At 41.1% G+C, this 21,596-nt stretch overlaps 1 protein-coding gene across 23 annotated transcripts in view; it reads right to left on the bottom strand.

Annotated features, from left to right (window-relative positions):
* Positions 1-21,596, bottom strand: part of CDC42BPA (CDC42 binding protein kinase alpha) — a 329,433-nt gene that overhangs the window by 145,795 nt on the left and 162,042 nt on the right. For all 23 annotated transcript variants that reach the window (XM_082702369.1, XM_082702391.1, XM_082702387.1 and 20 more), the window contains exons 8-10: positions 19,385-19,633; positions 17,449-17,528; positions 15,220-15,386 (exon numbers count right to left, since the gene is read on the bottom strand). In XM_082702369.1, the coding sequence (XP_082558495.1) occupies positions 15,220-15,386; positions 17,449-17,528; positions 19,385-19,633 (496 nt within the window). The remainder of the gene's footprint in view (positions 1-15,219; positions 15,387-17,448; positions 17,529-19,384; positions 19,634-21,596) is intronic.

The raw sequence follows: 21,596 nt of genomic DNA, 5'->3' as shown, positions 1-21,596 counted from the left end.
TCTATCAGAGCACTCTCAACACCCACGAAATCAGCCTGAGATGTAAGAACATACACGTTTGGATCTCTACAGGGGCAGAGGATCATCGGTCAAGAGGTACAAAAGACGGAGTTGGGATTGCGCAGAAAGATTTTGGAGGATACACAGAAGGGGAAGGGAGCCACCAGAAGCAAGCCGCTAGAAAGTAACACCCCATACGAAAGTGCCATGTCCTTGGGGACCAGCAATAGATCGGAGACTGGTGGTTTGAGAGGAAAAGGGACTGGTAACAGCACTCAAACAGAACAAAGGGGCTTAAGGACAATTGCTGGGACGGAGGGCTGCAGGCACGGATCTATGCCCATGGTTCCAGGAAGGCTGTAGCGCCCACCCGCCTTCCTGGAACCATGGAACCTCCCTACCCCTCCCACCTGAGAGGACCTGGTGCGAACTTTAGACAGAGGTCTCTGCAACTGGCGGCCCTGCCGCCACGCCTGAGAGGACCTGGCTTGGAGTGGAGCCCACGGTCCCCAGAATAGCAGCCACTGGAGGCAGGCTCACCTGGGCCAGTATCACTGTGGTTTTGGTGGCATGGGGGGGTCAGAGACAAGCGGGGGCCTAGGGCAACCACTGAGAGGGTCGCTGGGGGGCACAAACCGCCTGTAGGAGGCTGCAGTGGTCAATGGAGCTTGCAGAGAGGGAGTCTGTCTTCTGGAGGACTCAGAGAGGAGAAAACTGAAGCCTCTCTCTGAAGCAGAGGTCGGGGTGCAGACAGTTTACTTTGCTCTGACTCCCTCCATAGAAAAGGGGTGAAAAGCTGCCAGAGAACAAAAGCCTCCACAGTACAAAAACCTGATAAACTGGTTTACATGGAGCCAAGCCCCTTGATAAGGGGTATGGCAACTCCACCAAAGCAGGATTAACTGAAAAACAATGCAGGCAGGCCCCGCCCCTGGAAGACAACCCAAAAGAACAAGAAGACAACAACCATAGGGTCCCCATAAAATTGTAAAATGCCAACACCAGGAGAAAACAGTATATTCAGCTTCTGTTATTGCCTCACAGCCTGTACATTTCTTGGATACAACTTTTGTCTCTCTCTCTTTTTTTAATTCTTTCTCATGATTCTTGTTTTGTTTTGTTTTTAAACCTACTTCTTGGTTCAACTAGATGTTTAATACAACATACTGCATAGTAACTTTTTACCTTGAACTTTTACAAACATATACTTTTTTCCTTTTTTAAATACATATAGATATAAGCTTCAATGTAGTCCTTTTTCCCCCAACTCAATACTACATATATATATATATATATACCAGTTTTAATTTCCCCATATCTCTGTAAAGTTGAGTTCTCAAACAAAGATAAAAAGATATACTCAGGAAGAACTGAAATAACTTTCCTCGCCCACATCAACGGATTATAATCACCTTCCCCCAGCCATTATTTTTATTTTGGGTTTTCTTTTTCTTTTGTTGGTCTTTTTATCTGTTTGTTTTTGGTGTTATACTTTATAAATCTTACTCTTGTGGGGGGGGGTGCCTGGGTGGCTCAGTGGGTTAAAGCCTCTGCCTTCGGCTCAGGTCTTGATCTCAGGGTCCTGGGATCAAGCACCACATCAGGCTCCCTGCTCAGAGGGAAGCCTGCTTCCCCCTCTCTCTCGGCCTGCCTCTCTGCCTACTTGTGATCTCTGTCAAATAAATAAATAAAATCTTAAAAAAAACAATCTTACTCTTGGGGCTCATTTTGGTTGGGATTTTTTTTTCTTCTTTTTGGCGGTGACTTCCAAATGCTCAGAAACATCCCAGGGTGCACCTTGCGTGGACAGTGGTTGGTATTTCCGGCTGTACCACCCCTCAACCACAACTCAACAAAATGACAAGTTAGAGAAATTCTCAACAAAGAAAGGATCCAGAGACAAGAGACTCTCCAGCAGATCTAATAGATATGGATTTAAAGCAAGGTGTCAGAAATAGACTTCAAAGTAGCAGTTATGAAGACAAAATTCAGGCTGGAGAAAACTATTAATGGCAACATAGATTTGTTAAGGGCAGAAGAGAGCAGATTTGGCAGAACTTAAAAATGCTATCAATGAGATACAATCTAATCTAGATTCACTAACACTTGGGGTAAATGAGGTAGAAGAACAAGTTAGTGATCTTGAAGACAAACTGACAGAAAGGAAGGATCAGGAGGATGCCTGGAACAAACAGCTTAAAATCCATGAAAACAGAATTAGATAAATAAATGATGCCATGAAACGTTCAATGTCAGAATTATTGGGAACCCTGAGGGGGTGGAGAGAGAGAAAGGACTAGAAGATATATTTGATCAAATTATAGTCGAGAGGGGCGCCTGGGTGGCTCAGTGGGTTAAAGCCTCTGCCTTCGGCTCAGGTCACGATCCCAGGGTCCTGGGATCAAGCCCCGCATCGGGCTCTCTGTTCGTCAGGGAGCCTGCTTCCTCCCCTCTCTCTCTGCTTGCCTCTCTGCCTACTTGGGATCTCTGTCTGTCAAATAAATAAATAAAATCTTTTAAAAAACAATTATAGCCGAGAACTTCCCCAATCTGGAGAATGACACAAGCAATCGTGTCTCAGAGGCAGAGAGGACATCCCCCAAGATCAAGGAGGGTAGGTCAATGCCCAGGTATGTAATAGTAAAACTCACAAATCGTAGAATCAAGGAAACCATTTTAAGGGCAGTTAGGGGGAAGAGATTCGTTACATAAAAAGGGAGGAACATCAGAATAACATCAAACCTATCCACAGAGACATGGCATGCCAGAAAGGGCTGGCAAGACATATTTAGGGTATTAAATGAGAAGAACATGCAGCCAAGAATTCTTTATCCAGCAAGGCTGTCATTCAGAATAGATGGAGAAGTAAGAAGCTCCCAGGGCCAGGAGAGACTAAAAGAGCACATGACCACCAAGCTGGTCCTGCAAAAAATATTAAGAGGGGTTCTATAAAAGGAGAAAGACCCCAAGAGTGATTCAGAACAGAGATACACAGAGACAAACCATAGAAACAAGAACTTCATAGGCAACATGATGATAATAGAATCTTAACAATAATCACTCTCAACATGAATGGCCTCAATGCTCCCATAAAACAGCACAGGGTTGCAGACTGGATAAAAAGACTACTATCTACAAGAGACATATTTGGAACCAAAGATACATCCAGACTGGAAGTGAAGGGGTAGAGAAGCACCTTTCATGTCAACGGGCCTCAAAAAAAAGCTGGGGTAACAATTCTCATATCAGTAAAATTAGATTTTAAGTTAAAGACTGTAGTCAGAGATACAGAAGGACACTAAATCATTCTGGAAGGGTCTATCCACCAAGAAGATCTAACAATTGTAAATATTTATGCCCCCAATATGGGAGCAGCCAACTACATAAGCCAACTGTTAACCAAAATAAAGAGACATATTGATAATAATACAATAACTGTAGGAGACCTTAACGCTCCACTCTCAGCAAAAGACAGAGCAACTAAGCAGAAGATCAACAAAGAAACAAGAGCTTTGAATGACACACTGGACCAGATGGACCTCATAGGTATATTCAGAACATTCCACCCTAAAACAACAGAACACTCATTCTTCTTGAGCACACATGGAACTTTCTCCAGAAGAGACCACATACTGGATCACAAATCAGGTCTCAACCGAAACCTAAAGATTGAGATGATTCCCTGCATATTCTCAGACCACAATGCTTTGAAACTGGAACTCAAGCACAAGAAAAAGATTGGAAGGGATTCAAACACTAGGAAGCTAAAGACCCTCCTGCTCAAAAATGTTTGGGTCAGGGGTGCCTGAGTGGCTCAGTCATTAAGTGTCTGCCTTTGGCTCAGGTCATGATCCTGGGGTCCTGGGATGGAGGAGCCCCAGGAGCCCCGCATTGGGCTCCCTGCTCAGTGGGAAGCTTGCTTCTCCCTCTCACACCCCCCTGCTTGTGTTCCCTCTCTCTCTTTCAAATAAATAAATAAAATCTTAAAAAAAAAAAAAGAATGTTTGGCTCAATCAGGAAATCAAAGAACTTAAGTCAATTCAGTGAGAACAAAGACACATCAATCCAATACCTATGAGATAAGGCAAAGGCGGTGGTGGTGGGGTGGGATATATAGCCATCCGAGCCTCACTCAAAACTATAGAAAAATCCCGAATACACAAACTATCTTTACACCTTAAAGATCTGGAGAATTAACAACATATTAAGCCTAACCCACACACAAGAAGGGAAATAATTAAGATAAAAGCAAAGATCAATGAATTAGATACCACAATAGAGTAGAACACGTTAATGAAATTAGAAGCTGCTTCTTTGAAAGAATCAATAAGATCAATAAACCACTGGCCACAAGAGAAAGGACCCAAATAATAAAATGATGAATGAAAGGGGAGGAATCACAACTAACAGCAAAGAAATAAATACAATTATTATAAATTATCAACAGCTATATGACAATAAATTAAGCAATATGGAAGAAATGGATGCATTCCTAGAAACCTAGAAACCACCAAGAAGGAAACAGGAAGAAACTGACAACTTGAATAGACCCATAACCAGTAACAAGACTGAAGCAGTGATCAAAAACCTCTGAAAAAAACAAGAGTCCAGGGTCTGAAGGATTTCCTGGGGAATTCTAAGAAACATTCAAAGAAGAAATAATACCTATTCTCCTGAAGCGGTTTCAAAAAATAGAAACAGAAGGAAAACTTCCAGACTCTTTTTACAAAGCCAACATTACCCTGATCCCCAAACCAGGCAAAGACCCCATCAAAAAGGAGAATTTCAGACCAGTATCCCTGATGAATATGGATGCCAAGATTTTCAACAAGATCCTAGCTTACAGAATCCAACAATATACTAAAAACATTATCCACCATGAACAGATGGGATTTATCCCTGGGTTGCAAGGGTGATTCAACATTCAAAAATCAATGCAGTAGAGCACATAAATAAGAAAAGAGACAAGAACCACATGGGTCCTCTCAATTGATGCAGAAAGAGCACCTGACAAAATACAGCATCCTTTCCTCATTAAAACTCTTCAGAGAATAGGGACAGAGGGAACATTCCTCAACTTCATAAAATCTATCCATGAAAAACCCACAGTGAATATCATTCTCAATGGGGAAAAGCTGAGAGCCTTCCCAATGAGATCAGGAATAGGAAAAGGATGCCCACTCCCACCACTATTGTTCAACACAGTACCAGAAGTCCTAGCAAAAGCAATCAGACAGGAAAAAGAAATAAAAGGTATTCAAATTGGCATCTTCGCAGATGACGTGATACTCTATGTGGAAAATTGGAAAGTCTCCATCCCCAAATTACTAGAACTCATACAGCAATTCAGTAATGTGACAGGATGCAAAATAAATGCACAGATATCAGTTGCTTTCTTATACACAAACAGTGAAACTGTGGGAAGATAAATTAGAGAATCAATTTCAATAGCAAGAAAAACCATCAGATACCTGGGAATAAATCTAACCAAAGAGGTAAAGGATCTATACTCTAGGAACTACAAAATACTCATGAAAGAAATTGAAGAAGACACAAAAAGATGGAAAAGCATTCCATGCTCATGGATCTGAAGAATAAACATTGTTTTTGAACATTTGTTTGTTGAATTAACATACCTATATTGCCCAGAGCAATCTATGCTTTCAATGCCATACCGATCAAAATACCAACAGCATTTTTCAAAATGCTGGAATAAATAATACCAAAATTTGTATGGAACCAGAAAAGACCCCAAATTGCTAAGGAAATGTTGAGAAAGAAAAACAAAGCTAGGGATATTATGTTGCCTGATTTCAAGCTGTATTACAAAGCTGTGATCACCAAGACAGCATGGTATGGTATTGGCACAAAAACAGACACATAGACCAGTGGAAAAGAGTAGAGAGCCCAGATATGGACTCTCAACTCTCTGGTTAACTAATCTTTGACAAAGCAGGAAAAAATATCCAATGGAAAAAAGTCTCTTGAATAAATGGTTCTGGGAAAACTGGACAACTATCTACAGAAGAATGAAAATGGACCATTCTCTTACACAATACACAAAGATAAACTCTAAATGGATGAAAGACCTCAATGTGAGACAGAAATCTATCAGAATCCTAAAGGAGAACATAGGCAGTAAGCTCTTTGACATCGACCACAGCAACTTCTTTCAAGACACACATCTCCAAAGGCAAGGGAAACAAAAGTGAAAATGAGCTTTTGGGACTTCATTCAGATAAAACGCTTCTGCACAGCAAAGGAAACAGTCAACAAAACAAAGAGGCAATCCACAGAATGGGAGAAGATATTCCCAAATGACACTACAGACAAAGGGCTGATATCCAAGATCTATAAATAAACTCCTCAAACTCAACACCCAAAAAACAGATAACCAGGTCAAAACAATGGGCAGAAGAGATGAACAGACACTTCTCCAAATAAGACATACAATTGGCGAACAGATACAGAAAATGTGTTTATCATCATTAGCCATCAGGGAGATTCAAATCAAAACTAAATGGAGATAAGACCCTATACCAGTTAGACTAGCAAAAATCGACAAGGCACGAAACAACAAATGTTAGAGTAGTTATGGCGAAAGGGGAGCCCTCTTACACTGTTGGTGGGAATGCAAATTGGTGCAGCCACTTTGGAAAACAGTATGGAGGTTCCTCAAAAAATAAGAAATAGAGCTATCCTATGACCCAGGAATTGCACTACTGGGTATTTATCCCAAAGATACAGATAAAGTGAAAAGAAGGGCCATCTGTACCCCAATGTTAATAGCAGCAAAGTCCGCAAGAGCCAAACTGTGAAAAGAGCCAAGATGCCTTTCAACAGATGAATGGATAAAGACGACGTGGTCCATATACACAATGGAATTACTCAGCCATCAGAAAGGATGAATACACAACTGTTGCATCAACATGGATGGGACTGGAAATTATGCTGAGTGAAATAAGTCAAACAGAGAAAGTCAATTATGATATGGTTTCACTTATTTGTGGAACATAAGGAATAGCATGGAGGACATTAGGAGAAGGAAGAGAAACATGAAGGGGGAGAAATAAAGTGGGAGATGAACCACAAGAGATGACTATGGACTCTGGGAAACAAAGATAGGGTTTTAGAAGGGAGAGGGATAGAGGAATGGGTGAGCCTGGTGATGGGTATTAAGGAGGGCACAGATTGCATGGAGCACTGTGCATTATATGCAAACAATGAATCATGGAACAGTACATCAAAAACTGATAATGTACTATATGGTGACAAATATAACATAATCAATCAATCAATAAAGGGGAAGAAGGAGCATATTATCATGCAAAATCACCAACTGAAAGGTAGAGAGAAACAAAAGTTAAAAGAAACAATGGAGGGGCACCTGGATGGCTCAGTCGATTTAAGTGTCTGCCTTTGGCTCAGGTCATGATCCCAGGGTTCTGGGATCAAGCGCCACACTGGGCTCCCCGCTCAGTGAGAAGTCTGCTTCTCCCTCTCCCTCCCTGCTTGTGCTTTCTCTTGCCATCTCTATCTCTTTCTTTCTCTCAAATAAATAAATAAAATCTTCAAAAAAAAAAAAAAAAAAGAAAAGAAACAATAGAGAGACAAAATAACCAGGAGGCAAGACATAAAAACAGCAGTAGTAAGTGCTTAAATATCAATAATCACTCTAAACATAAATGGATTGATGTCACTAATAAAAAGGGCACAGAATGGCTGGATGGATTAAAAACAAAACAAAGACAAGAACAAGGCACATCTGAGTGGTTGAGATGGTTAAGCACTGGACTCTTGATTTTGGTTCAGGTCATGATCTCAGGGTCATGAGATGGAGCCACAAACTAGGCATGGAGTCTACTCTAGATTTTCTCCTTCTACCCTTCCTCACCCCTTGCTTGTGCAAATGCACACTCTTTCTCTCTAAAAATAAAAAACAAAAAAACAAGACCCAAGTATATGCTGCTTAAAGGAGACTCATGAGCTTGGAAGATACACACAGGCTCAAAGTGAAAGGATGGAAGATAATATTTCAAGTATCCAAGCAAGTGAAAACCAAAACAAAGTGGAGATAGCCATACTTACATCAGACAAAATAGGCTTCAGGCCAGAAATGGAAATGAGATAAAGATCATTACATAATGATAAAGGGGTCAATACATTATGAAGATACAATAATTGTAAATATGTACAATTATAGATTGTAGATCTTAAAGAAGAAGCAGACAGTACAATAATGGTGGTGGCTTCACTACCGCACTATCAGCAACAGATGAATCATCCAGACAGAAAATCTACAAAGCAATGTTGCAATCGAACCCAACTTTGGAACAAATGGACTTTGAACAGACATTACAGAACATTCCATCTACCAGAAGCAAAATACACAAGCTTCACAAGCACACACAGGACATTCCCCAGGACAGATCCTATGATAGGATACAAAACAAATATTAGAAAATTTAAGAAGAAATTCTACTATCTTTTCTGACCAGGGTGGTATGAAATTAGAAATCAAGAGGAAAGTGAGAAGATCTACAAATATGTGGAAATTAAATAATTTTAAACAACCACTGGGTCAAAGAAGAAATAAAAAGAAATAAAAAATTTTTTCAAACAAATGAAAATGAAAATGCAACACATCAAATTTGTGGAATGGATGGATTAAGCAGCTCTGAGAGAAAGTTTATACCAGCAAATGAACATATTAAGAAATTAGAAAGATTTCAAATAACCTAACTTATATTTCAAAGACCTTTAGAAAAAGAACACATTAACCCCAAAATTAGCAAATGACAAGAAAAAATAAGGTTCAGAGCAAAAACAAATGAAACAGAGACCAGGAAAACAGAAAAGATCAAAGAAACTAAGAATTGGTTCTTTGAAAAGATAAACCACACCGACAAAACTTTAATTACACTAATAAAAAAAGGAGAGGGTGCCTGGGTGGCTCAGTCATTTAAGCGTCTGCCTTCGGCTCGGGTCATGGTCCCAGGGTCCTGGGATCGAGTCCCGAATCAGGCCCCATGCTCAGTAGGGAGCCTGCTTCTCCCTCTGCTTCTGCTGCTCCCCCTGCTTGTGCACACTGTATCTCTCTCTCTCTCTCTCTCTCTCTTTGTCAAATAAATAAAATCTTAAAGAAAATTTAAAAAGAGACTAGAATAAAATTTAAAATGAGACATTACAACTGATACTACCAAAATATGTAAGATCATAATGGACAACTATGAACAATTATAGGCCAGGAAATTACATAACCTAGAAGAGATGGATACACTTCTAGAAATACACAACCCACAAAGACTGAATCAGGAAGAAACAAAGTCTGAACAGACCAATAACGAGTAATGAGATTGAATCAGTAATCAAAAACCTCCCAATACAGAAATCCTTAGGAAATGACAGCTTCACTGGTGAATTCAACCAAACATTTTAAGAAAAATTAAGAAAAATTAACAATCCTCCTCAACCTATTTAAAATAATGAGGACAAAACACTTCCAAACTCATTCAATAAGGCCAGTATTACCTTTATACCAAAAAAGAGAAAAGACAACCACAAGAAAACTGTAGACCAATATCCCTGGTGAGTATAGATGCAAACATTCTCATTAAAATATTAGCATGCTGAATTCAAGAACACATTCACAGGATTATATACCAGGAAAAACAGGATTTATCCCTGGGATTCAAGGATGGTCTAACATATGCAAATCAATAAATGTAATATATCACCCCAATAAGATGAAAGCCAAAAATCACATGATCATCTCAATAGACACAATAAAAGCATCTGAAAAAATGCAACATCCTTTCATAATAAAAACCCTTTGCAGGCTGGATATAAAAGGAACATAGCTCAACAAAATAAAGGCCACTTGCAACAAACTGAAAGCTAACCTCACATTTAATGGAGAAAAACTGAAAGCTTTTCCTCTAAAATCAGGAACAAAACAAGGATGCCCACTCTCTCCACTCTTATTTAATATAGCTAGAGAAGTCAGGCAAGGCAAAGAAATAAAAGTCTGTCAAATGAGAAAGGAGTAAATAATATTAGTCCTATTTGTTGATTTTATATACAGGAAATCCCAAAGAGCAAACCAAGATAACTCTTGGAACTGATCCACAAATTCAGTAAAGTTGCAGGATTCAAAATCAATACATATCACTCTACTGTTTTCCTCATGATGAAACATCTGAAAAAGAAAGAAAACTATCCCGTTCACAGTAGCATCAAAAAACAACAAAATACTCAGCAAAAATTTAGCCAGGTAAGGGAAAGATCTGTACAATACAAACTGTAAGATTCTGCTGAAAGAAATTTAAGATGAAACAAATGGAAAACTATTGCATATTGACAGATCAGAAGAATATCATTAAAACATTTATAATACCCAAAGCCATGTTACAGATTTAATATTCATCAAAACACCCAAGGGATTCTTCACAGAAATAGAAGAAACAACCTTAAAATTTGTTGTGGGATCACAAAAGACCCTGAGAGACAGAGCGCCCCCGACAAAAAGAACAAAGCTAGCGGCATCACACTTCCTAATAACTATATTACAAAGCTACAGTAATAAAACAACATGTTACTGGTACAAAAACAGACACACAGAGCAGCAGAACAAAACAGAGAGCCCAGGGTGAAATGCTGGCATAGATGGTCAACTAATATTCAACAATGGAGCCAAAAACACCCAATGGAGAAAAGATAATCTCTCCAACAAATGGTGCTGGGAAAACCGGCGAAACACATGCAGAACAATGAAAATGGGCTCTTCTCAGGCCACTTGCAAAAATCAACTCAAAAGAGATCAAAGACTTAAACATAAGACCTGAGAGCAAGACTTTGAGAACACATAAGTTAGAAGCTCCCAGACATTGGTCTTGGCAATGATATTTTAGATATGATGCCAAAAGCACAAACACCAAAAGCTAAAATCAACAAATGGGACTACATGAAACTCAAAGCTCCCTTCTATAAGGCAAAAGAAACAACTAGCAAAATGAAAAGGCAACCTACAGAATGGGAGAAAACTTTTCTAAGTGATATATCGGATAAGGAGCTAATAATATTCAAAATATATGAGGAACTTGTACAACTTAATGACAAAAAAAAAAAATCCAATTTAAAAACGGCCAGAAGAACTAAGTTGATGCTTTTTCAAAGAGTACTTCAAAATGGACAAGAGGCACATGAAAATATGCTTACCATCACTCATCATCAGGGAAATGCAAATCAAAACCACAATGTCATGACTTACGCGCACACTGTCAGAAGGGCTATCAAGAAGACAAGAGACAGTAGGTGCTGACGGAGATGGATTGAAAAGGGAACACAGTTGGGGGAAATGTAAACTGGTCCAAGCACAAGTGAAAACATTACTTTATTTTAATTTTTTCCTGAAAAAAATTAAAAATCCACCTGGCAGACCATCCAGCAATTCCACGCCTGGTTATAGACTCAAAGGAAATGCAAGTGGGATTTCGAAGAGATACGCGCACTCTCATGTTAACTTATTCACAATAACCAAGATATGGTAACAACCTAAAGTCTCATCAATGGATGAATGGTTAAAAAAGATGGGGTATAAGTACACAATGGAATGTTATTCAGCCCCGAGCAAGGAGAGTCTCCTGCCATTTGTGACAATATGGATGGTGGATGCTCAGTCAGTCAGAGAAAGGTAAGAACTGCAGCACATCACTTACACATGAGATCTAAAAAAGTCAAACCTATTACATCTGTATCTTTGGGGTAAATACCCAGTAGTGCAACTGCAGGGTCATACGGTAGCTCTATTTTTAATTTCTTAAGGAATCTCCACACTGCTTTCCAAGGTGGCTGCACCACTTGCATTCCCACCAACAGCGTAGAGGAACATTCCCCTTTCTCCACATCCTCTCCAGGAGACTATGCTGAGTGAAAGAAGTCAAGCAGAGAAAGTCAATTATCATGAGGTTTCACTTACTTGTGGAGCAGAAGGAGTAACATGGAGGACATTAGGAGAAGGAAAGGAAAAGTGAATTGGGGGAAGTCAGAGGGGGAGACAAACCATGAGAGACTGTGGACTCTTGAGAAACAAACTAAGGGTTTTGTGGGGGGGGGGGGGGTGGATGGCTGAGCCTGGTGGTGGGTACGAAGGAGGGCATGTACTGCATGGAGCACTGGGTATGGTGCATAAACAACGAATCCTGGAATACAGAAAAAATAAAATTTAATTTAAAAAAATAAATTAAAATGTCAAACTTGTGAAAAACAGTAACACTGTGGTTACCAGGGGATGGGGCAGGAGTGGGCACATGAGACTGATGTGGTTTAAGGGTACCAACTCGCAACAAGTAGTAAATAAGTCACAGAGACCTAATGCACAGGGTCATAAACACAGATTACAATGCTGTACTGTAATTATGTACACGCCAGAAGTACCAAACATCACTACAATTTTACTACAATATATAAATGTACCGAATTAACAAGGTGTACATAGTAAATTTATACAATGATATATGGTAAATATATTGCATTAAAAAGTCAAAACTAACAACTTTCAACACAAAGAAGTAGTAATCCACATGCAGAGATCTTAGCAACTTATTGAAAAATAGAATCAGTCTGTTTTATTGGTGTCTGCAGTTTTTTTCTCCACAGAGCCTATAAAAGCATAACAGCAAAATTTTGTTGTTATAAAACTTACTTCTTTCACTCTTAAGAGTTACAAGTTTTTTGATTATTTATTCATACATTCCTTCATTCACAAATGGAGTAAGTAAAATAAATCGTACGTTTTGTCCTTTGCTCTGGAGAAAATAAAGGAGGAAAGAGGGAGAGTAAGTGCTGGAGATAAAGCAAGATTACTTTTTTTTTTTTTTAAGATTTTATTTATTTATTTTTCAGGGATAGAGGGAGAGAGAGTGAGCGAGCACAGGCAGAGAGAGAGGCAGGCAGAGGCAGAGGGAGAAGCAGGCTCCCTGCCGAGCAAGGAGCCCAATGTGGGACTTGATCCCAGGACGCTGGGATCACGACCTGAGCCACCCAGGCATCCCCAAGATTACGTTTTAAACAGAGCGGTCAGGAAGGCCTCATTTCAAGGTAACACTCAAATAAAGACCTGAAAGAGGTAAGGGAAGGAGTCATGGGACACCAAAGGAAGAAAATTTAAGGCAGGGCAACAGCTGATGCGAAGACCCTGAGGTGGGGACATGCCTGATTTGTGGAAAGAACAGCCCACGGAGGCTAGAAACAGAAGGAACGGTGGGGGAGGTGGTGGCGAGGTAAGGCAGGGAGAGCAGCTAGAAAACGGTTACAAGAAGGTGGGTGACGGTGGCGGTGAGGGTGACGGCCCCAGTGGGGACTGGACTCTGGATCTTCTCTGGCGCCAGAGCTGCCCGGGTTTGCTGACGGGTGAGATGGGAGGTGTGACAGAAGGAAAGGGCTTAAAGATGCCTGGAAGGTTGTAGTTCTGAACACCCAAGAGCCTGGACTGCTGTGGGGGACCCCGACATGCACAGGCCAAAAAGTCCAGGAGAACCCAGGAAGCGAGACAGAATAACTGGTTTATGAGGAAAAAGAAAACCAGGAGATTCAAGTGTCCCAGAAGACAAAAAAAGAAAGAGCTGTTGCAAGGGGTGGGGTGGGGGGGTGAGGGATCCTCAACTGGGTCAGATGCTGACAGGTGAGAAGCCGCAGCCTGGGAAGCAGGACGGCTGGGCAGCACTCACTGAGATGGGACTCAAGATCCATCCTCCTGAATCTCAAGTGGGATCAGTCGGCACCTGCCTGTCCTAAGACTGTTACCTTCACTCACACGGTCTCAGACAGAATGCAGGTCAACAGGGCTGCGGTTCTGGCAAGGGAGTGTGACAGACAGACGTCAGAGCAACAAATGTTAGTATCCGAGTAAGGGTCTGATTACAACTGACTATGGAAGGATGGAGGGCACAGGGTGAGGGGGACAGAGCTCCAGGTACCAGTGGGACAGAAGGAATGCAGGAGTCACCCAAGGGAGTGAACTAGCTACGAACAGGAGATAATGCAGAGTTTGCTTGAAGTTGAGATTAGGGGCACCTGAGTGGCTCAGTTGGTTAAGCCTCTGCCTTCGACTCAGGTCATGATCCCAGGATCTGGGATCGAACCCCACATCGGGCGCCCTGCTTAGCGGGGAGCCTGCTTCTCCTTCTGCCTGCTGTTACCCCTGCTTGTGTGCACGCGCTCTCTCTGACAAATAAATAAAATCTTAAAAAGCAAAGAAGACTTAAGAAAAAAGAAATTGAGATTAATAAAGAGTTCTGGATACTGTAGTCTCAAGACAGGAGCGGATTAGGTAGAGCAGAGGACAAGATCCTTGGACGTATAAGAATTAAGAGACTAGGGGCGCCTGGGTGGCTCAGTGGGTTAAGCCGCTGCCTTTGGCTCAGGTCATGATCTCAGGGTCCTGGGATCGAGTCCCACATCGGGCTCTCTGCTCAGCGGAGAGCCTGCTTTCCTCTCTCTCTCTGCCTGCCTCTCCATCTACTTGTGATTTCTCTCTGTCAAATAAATAAATAAAATCTTAAAAAAAAAAAAAAAAGAATTAAGAGACAAGAGAAGTCAGAACAGTAAGAAGTTTGCTCAGTGCATTTTACAATCACCGAGTATCACGCCAGGAGTGATGCAACAGAAGATATTTGCCAGGAAGTCACAAATTCAAGGCTGAGGAAATAGGACAGTGATCCCCAAGGCTACACTGGGATGGGAAGGGCTCCTTTCCCGGAAGCAGCCCCATCTCCTCCCCAGACGAGTTCATGTGCGCACATATGTACCTGTGGGGAAATGAACGCTACACCAGGTCATACTGTTAAGGTCATGAGTCTACATAAACAGTATTATTCTGTTTTCCGGATGAGTCTTCAACTGTATTTTTTTTAAAGATTTTATTTATTTATTTGACACAGAGAGAGAGAGATCACCAGTTGGCAGAGAGGCAGGCAGAGAGAGAGGGGAAAGCAGGCTCCCTGCTGAGCAGAGAGCCTGACATGGGGCTCAATCCCAGGACCCTGGGATCAAGACCTGAGCTGAAGGCAGAGGCTTAACCCACTTAGCCACCCAGGTGCCCTTTCAACTGGATTTTTTCCAGAAATTTCTTTTCAAGATAAAACGGCCCCTCATAATCAACAGTTCTTCAAACTGAGTCCAACTTCAAAAGAAAAGGTACCATTATTAACATTTGTTTACCTTGAAGTTTTCTACTCAGCTCAAGTTTTTCCTGTTCAAGGCGTTTGATCCTCCTCTCGTACGCCTCGGTCGCCAGATTGTTGTCTAGAGTCCTCTGGACACTGACGTCAAGGTCCAGGGACGCGGGACCGGCTGTGACCCGTAAACAGCTCCGATCAGAAAGAACGCTGAAGAAACATAAAAACATGAGTTCACGGAGAAAAGAACGTCTCAAGAAACAGAGCCTTCTGCAGCTGTCTACTTAAAACACGGATTGCGGTATCTAGCTACAGTTAACTGTGTAGGGTGACAGGAAAACACATTGTGTGCAAATCTCAACACAGACCACTTTTTAGAAGTATTTTATAAAATTAATAAATTGTCCAAATTATCTTAAATTTCAATAGCCACACATTATAAAATGATGTTTACTGAACACAAGGTGACCACGTAAGTGAAACAGGAGTCAAAAGCATACACCATGGTCCTCTTCATCAGAATTTGGATTCAAAAGTGAAATGCTTCCTTTAATTCAATATAATTTAATGAAAAATACTTGAAGTGTTGAACATTTAGCAGGGAGCAAAATCGCCACTTGCTTCTGTTCTCATGATGGAGACAGGAACATATGAGATAAGTAAAATATTTAGGGCATTAAGCAGTGCTGAATACTAAGGACAAAATAAGGAAAGGGTGGGGGTAGTATTGAGGGGGAAAAAGTAGAAATCTAGATAAAGTGGCCAGGAGGCTATCACTCAGGGCAGAACTCCCAATAAAGTCCAGAGGGAGTAACGGGGTAGTGGCGGGGAGGGGGGGGGGATACTGGGGGGAGGGGAACATTCCAAGCAGGTGGAACACAAGCGCAAGAGCCTGAAGCAGGAATAGGTCTGGTATGGTCCCAGGCCAGAAAAGAGCCCTGTGTGACTGGAGCAGAGTCGGCAAGGTTAAGAGTGGTAGGAAAGAGAAAGTGAGCCAGTCATGCAGGGTCTTTCTTGTAAGAGTGTTGGTTTTGATTAAGATATGAGCTGCTGGAGTTGGGAGACTGGGGCAATGGGTCCTAAACAGTAAGAGGTTTGCCGAGTGCATTTTACAATCACCAAGTATCACGCCAGGAGTGATGCTGCAGAAGACAGTTTGCCAGGAAGTCACAATTTCAAGGCTGAGGAATATAAGGGAATGACACGTTCCCTTATAGACTTATCTTCTAGCAGGACCAGTCAGACAGGTTCAGAGAAATCTAGGAGACGAGATTATAAACATTTGAGGTAGGTGGTTGGGTGGGTTTTAAGTAGGAAAGAGCAGAAGGGTCTCACATTCAGGCATCATCAGCAAATATCTGGGGGTGCACCACAGTATCAGTGGAAAGGGTCCCAAGACGAAGCTGTGGGGCCCAGAGAGATGAGGTCAGAAGGCCTCAGCTGTAGAGACAGAGAAGGACTGGCCAGAAAGGGGAGGAGTCAGGAAAGCAGCCTGGAAGGTAAGAGACGGCAGTGCTATGATGGGAAGGAGCTATGATGCCCAGCCTGAGAGGAGACACACAAGCCAGGACTGACTGGGAGCCCCTACTGGGCGTCTGCACAGGCGAGTGCTTGGGTACCGAGACGGGCAGGCAGGACCATGCAGAGGAGCATGTGAACACTGCCTGCCTCCACCTCTCCGTGCAAGGTTAAGTGAGCTCATCAAGGGAGAGCAGAAGAGCGGGCACAGGCACAAGAAGGGTCCTAGAGGTTGGTAATCATGACCGCGGAAGGTGAGACCTGGTCAGATGCTTTTCTCTGGACACTGAACTGCATGGGTCTGAGCAGAAACCTGAACTGTACTAATGATGTCAACTCAGCAGAACCACGCAGGAGACCAGGAGGCAGTCAAGGACCCGAGGGAGGGCACACAAGGACTGAGGACAATCATACTCTGCTTACACCAGGGAAGGCGGACGGGGAAGTGGTCCGTGAAAATAGGACTAAGGTGGCTGGTGCTGGCACTTGGCCCCCCCGGAGTGTATTTGCTAATGCAGAAGACACTTCGATTCCTGCCCCAGTGCCAACAGGAACACTGTGAGCTCCATTTCTCCTCCAAAATGATCCAAGATTCTCCTATGTTCTACTCATTACAGAACATCTAACTTGGTCAAGCAGTAGCTTCGGCCTCTATTTAAAAATTGTTTTGACTTACAAGGCTTTCTTATATATTTCTTAAATTTATCTTCATTTGCTTTAAGTTGTCCAAATTATGTTAACTTTTCCAACTTACCAGCTACTAGTATATGTGAAACCAACAAATGGCAGGTGGTGGCCAGAAAATGCAGTATGTGTGGGTGGGGGCATCGTTTCCTGAAGGAGGAAAACACATCTGGTAAGAAATAAATAAACGTGATCTGTAGGTTGGCCTATAATATTAACGATCAATAGGAAATACACGGCTGTTCAATTTAGAAACACATATTAAGTCTGGTGCAGATGTGCAGTGATCTAGAATCCAAACAAGAGCACTGCCACTGTAATATTCTAATAAAATTAAACTCCAGATGGAAAGTCTGACATTGAGAGCCCAGTGATTATTCATGTATGCATACGTGCATATTTGCCTCATTGCTAAAAATTATTTGTAACCCAAAATCAATATTCACAGTGCTTCTGCAATCACTAGCAGACACATGCAGAACAAAAACATTTTTTTGAGCTGCCTGATGCCTAAGTTTCCAGCTGGGACTGAACAAGGAGATACTCTGCCTTCTTGTTTCAGCTCTGATACGACAAAAAATATTCCTTCCAAGGTCTGCATGTGCCACGTCTTTCAGATTTTTCTGCTTTTTATGGGTGACTGTGTTGTTTAAAATGTCCTCCACGCATAGCGCAGAACGGCCATCTAGATGGTTTCTAAGCAAGACAGCTGTGATGTGCCTGACAAATATGTATGTGTGTTAGAAAAGCTTTGCTCCGACTCAAGTTACACTGCTGTTGGCTGTGAACTTGCTGTGAATTAATCAACAATATATGTATTCAATAAGGTTTCTTTAAAGAAAAACATACATAAAACAAGGTTACATACTACTGGTTGAATGAAATGACCAGAGGCTCAAAAGAACCTACCCCTGTATTTCCCCCTAGGAACAATGGTTCAATATTCACAACTACAGCACACACAGGAACTTTATGGAACATGTAACTACCATAATCAGAATCGACTGTACTATGTATTTAATTTGGAAAGATGCAAATTTCTGTTTACAGTAAATGTAATTCTTATATAATAAAAAACTGATGAGGAAAGTCCATTTAATTTTTTTTTTTTTTTTTGGAGGTCTGGAGAAAGAAGCAGAAAAAATCTTTACCTCTTTGCATATGCCATTTATTGAACAGTGAACAGTGATAGAAAATCAATATACAAATTTTTAGTGCAGAATTAAAACCATAAGAAATAAAATAATGGAAGAAAAAAATAAAGCTCAAATTAAGAAGGCTAAAAGGGCATCTATAAAATTTTATGTTCTTATTGTCCTAAATTGTAACAGTGTAACCTAAAGGTGTAGAGCAGAGGTTGATGACCTATGTCAGCCCACAAGCTAAAAGTGGTCCAGCGTTTGGCGACTCTGCTAGTCTGCCACTAGCCCCAAGGAGCTTACAACCTCAGGATAGCAAGGCTATAGAATTTTCCCCACTTCCCTTCCTACCAATTTACTACTTTTAGTGGCAACACCCCTGGGTATGGGAGCTCTCCAAATCAAGTCAGCCTCCTGCCAGCAGCTTGATGGCCCCAACCAGGCTGAAGGAATGGGGTGGGACAGTTTTTGACCAAAGTTCAGTTTCTCATAAATAAATGCTTCTCAATTTCTTTCCCTTGGGTTGAGTTGTCAAGCCCCAAAATGGTTGTTTTTGACAATTTGTCCAGTATCATGGAACTTTTTAAGGAGAGATTTGCCAAACTCACTCCGCCATCACGAAATCCACTTTTCTAAGCATCTGATTTCTCCTTTTCCTAGGAAACCTCATGGCATAACTGATCTAATAGGTAAATACGTGAAGTTTAATCTTGCTCCTTGTCATAAATAAACATGTTCACCTCAGTGAATTCTCTCAACTTCTCAAAGTATGAGAAAATAAATACTACGAAGCCACGATAACTATCTGGTAATTGATAAGGAGGTCCATAAAACTGCTTCAAAACCACATTGCAATGTCATACTTACAGAATTCTTTAAACAATCATCATCCACATCAAAATTCGATGTATCTGTTGGGCTACTAACTTCTGGAATATAAGGTGCTTCACAGTTTCGAATATTATCCCAATCAATTCCATTGAAAAAAGGGTGTTTCTTAAAGTCTTCTATTCCATTTTGACCAAGTCGGTGCTCTCTGCTGCAAATGAGTCTTCGAATAAGATCCTTAGCATTTTCAGACACATCGGTCACTTGAGCTGGAAACTGAAACCTCTCCTAGACACAGAATAATAGGAACAAAACATAAATCAATTAACATTTATTTTCTTAAAAATGCATTTTCTTTTAAAAATGTTTAATAAGTAGGAGTGCCTGGGTGGCTCAGTGGGTTAAAGCCTCTACTTCGGCTCAGGTCATGATCCCAGGGTCCTGGGATCGAGCCCTGCATCAGGCTCTCTGCTTAGCAGGGAGCCTGCTTCCCACTCTCTCTCTCTGCCTGCCTCTCTGCCTACTTGTCTCTGTCTAATAAGTAAATAAAATCTTTTTAAAATGTCTAATAAGGGACGCCTGGGTGGCTTAGTTGGTTGGGCAGCTGCCTTTGGCTCAGGTCATGATCCCAGCGTCCTGGGATCAAGTCCCACATCGGGCTCCTTGCTCGGCAGGGAGCCTGCTTCTCCCTCTGCCTCTGCCTGCCACTCTGTCTGCCTGTGCTCGCTCATGCTCCCTCTCTCTCTCTGATAAATAAATAAAATCTTTTTTTAAAAAAAATGTCTAATAAGTGTACACTGGTACAAAGTACTCATACTACAAAAGAAAAGAGCATTTTTCTAAATGAACTTTTAATTTTATATGTGACTTAGTCACTCACACATGCACCGTAGAAAGAATAAACTGAATGCTAAAATACCTTAAACTGTTATCAGAATGAAGAGAACTTATTAAGAGTAGACTGACTCAAAATTTCAGTAGAGTGTATATGACTCATGATGTTCATATATGCCACAAACCAAGCATTAAGTAACAACAGTAAACACCTGTGAAGAACGGACCATGCACTTGACACTCATGGAAACTCTTTGTTCACTTAATGCCTAAGTGAACAATCCTTGAAGGCAGGTGCCACTATTATCCTGGTTTTACAGAAGAGACCCAAAGCCCCAGGGAGTTCAAGCCAGTCACTCCTAGTCACACGACTAGTAAACCGAAGAGCTTTTGGAAGAGTGGCCTGACTGCAGAATCCAGCTTGGAGCCCCCACCTCTCTGAAATGATTTATGTGCTCTTTACAACGCGGTAGCTAGCTGTCCCCTAGCTGTCTTCCGACTCTCCATGACTATTTAGCAGATTATCCTTGCAGCCAGGCAGAAGAGCACCAGCTGCACAGAAGAGCTTTAAGGGACTGATACATACATGAAGCAACTGATCATAACTGTCTCACCCCCCCCTTTTATGGAACGTTCCTATTCCAGGTGTTCCAACAGCTCACAGTCTTCTGAAATCGATTAATCAGAACCCTCCTCTCTTTATTACAATTTATTTCTATTTCATCGGGAACTAAATGGATTAAGCCTCCATTATTTTGCTCCTGTGGTGAATCTGGACTCTTTTCACTGCACTGATCCTAAAGAAGACCGGAACAGGTATCCTCGCACATACATTTTGGTTCAACTGAGTACTTCCTTAGGGCAGATTCCTAAACCTGAAGTTGCTCAATCCAAAGTTCTAACCCTTTTCAAGGCTCTAGATGCTTATTTACAGACTTGTTGACAGAAAGGTTACATCAGTTCCTATTGACAATGTCCAATAATACCCATCTTACCGGGTTATTCACAGTACAGAGTAGAATTTTTCTTTTCATCTTTGCCAGGGGGAAATAGGATATCTCAGTTTTATTTTGATTTGCATTTAATTTATGATGGCTGAGGATGAGAATTTTTTAAATGCATTCTAGTCATGAGTATACTTATAGTAGTAAGAATATAAATTATCTACTTACCCGCTTCGTTATTCTACTGAAGAGACCAATTTCCTATTTATTAGCATTTCTAATAAAATACAGGAGAAGGTAAGAACTAATAATTTTATGTATAATTAATGGGTTTTGATTATTCACGTTTGTCAGGTCCCCTATTAGCATAGAAATTAGAATGTTCATTGTTTTTTAAAAAATATTTTTTAAACTATCACATTACTTCAAATTTATTGTATCATTTACCACACTGAATTGAAAAATAGTAAAAT

This window comes from Mustela nivalis (genome assembly GCF_964662115.1).
Source record: "Mustela nivalis genome assembly, chromosome: 16".
NCBI classification, from domain to species: Eukaryota; Metazoa; Chordata; class Mammalia; order Carnivora; family Mustelidae; genus Mustela; species Mustela nivalis.
The sequence above is the reverse complement of the archived record's forward strand: the minus strand, read 5'-3'. Positions and strand labels throughout refer to the sequence as shown.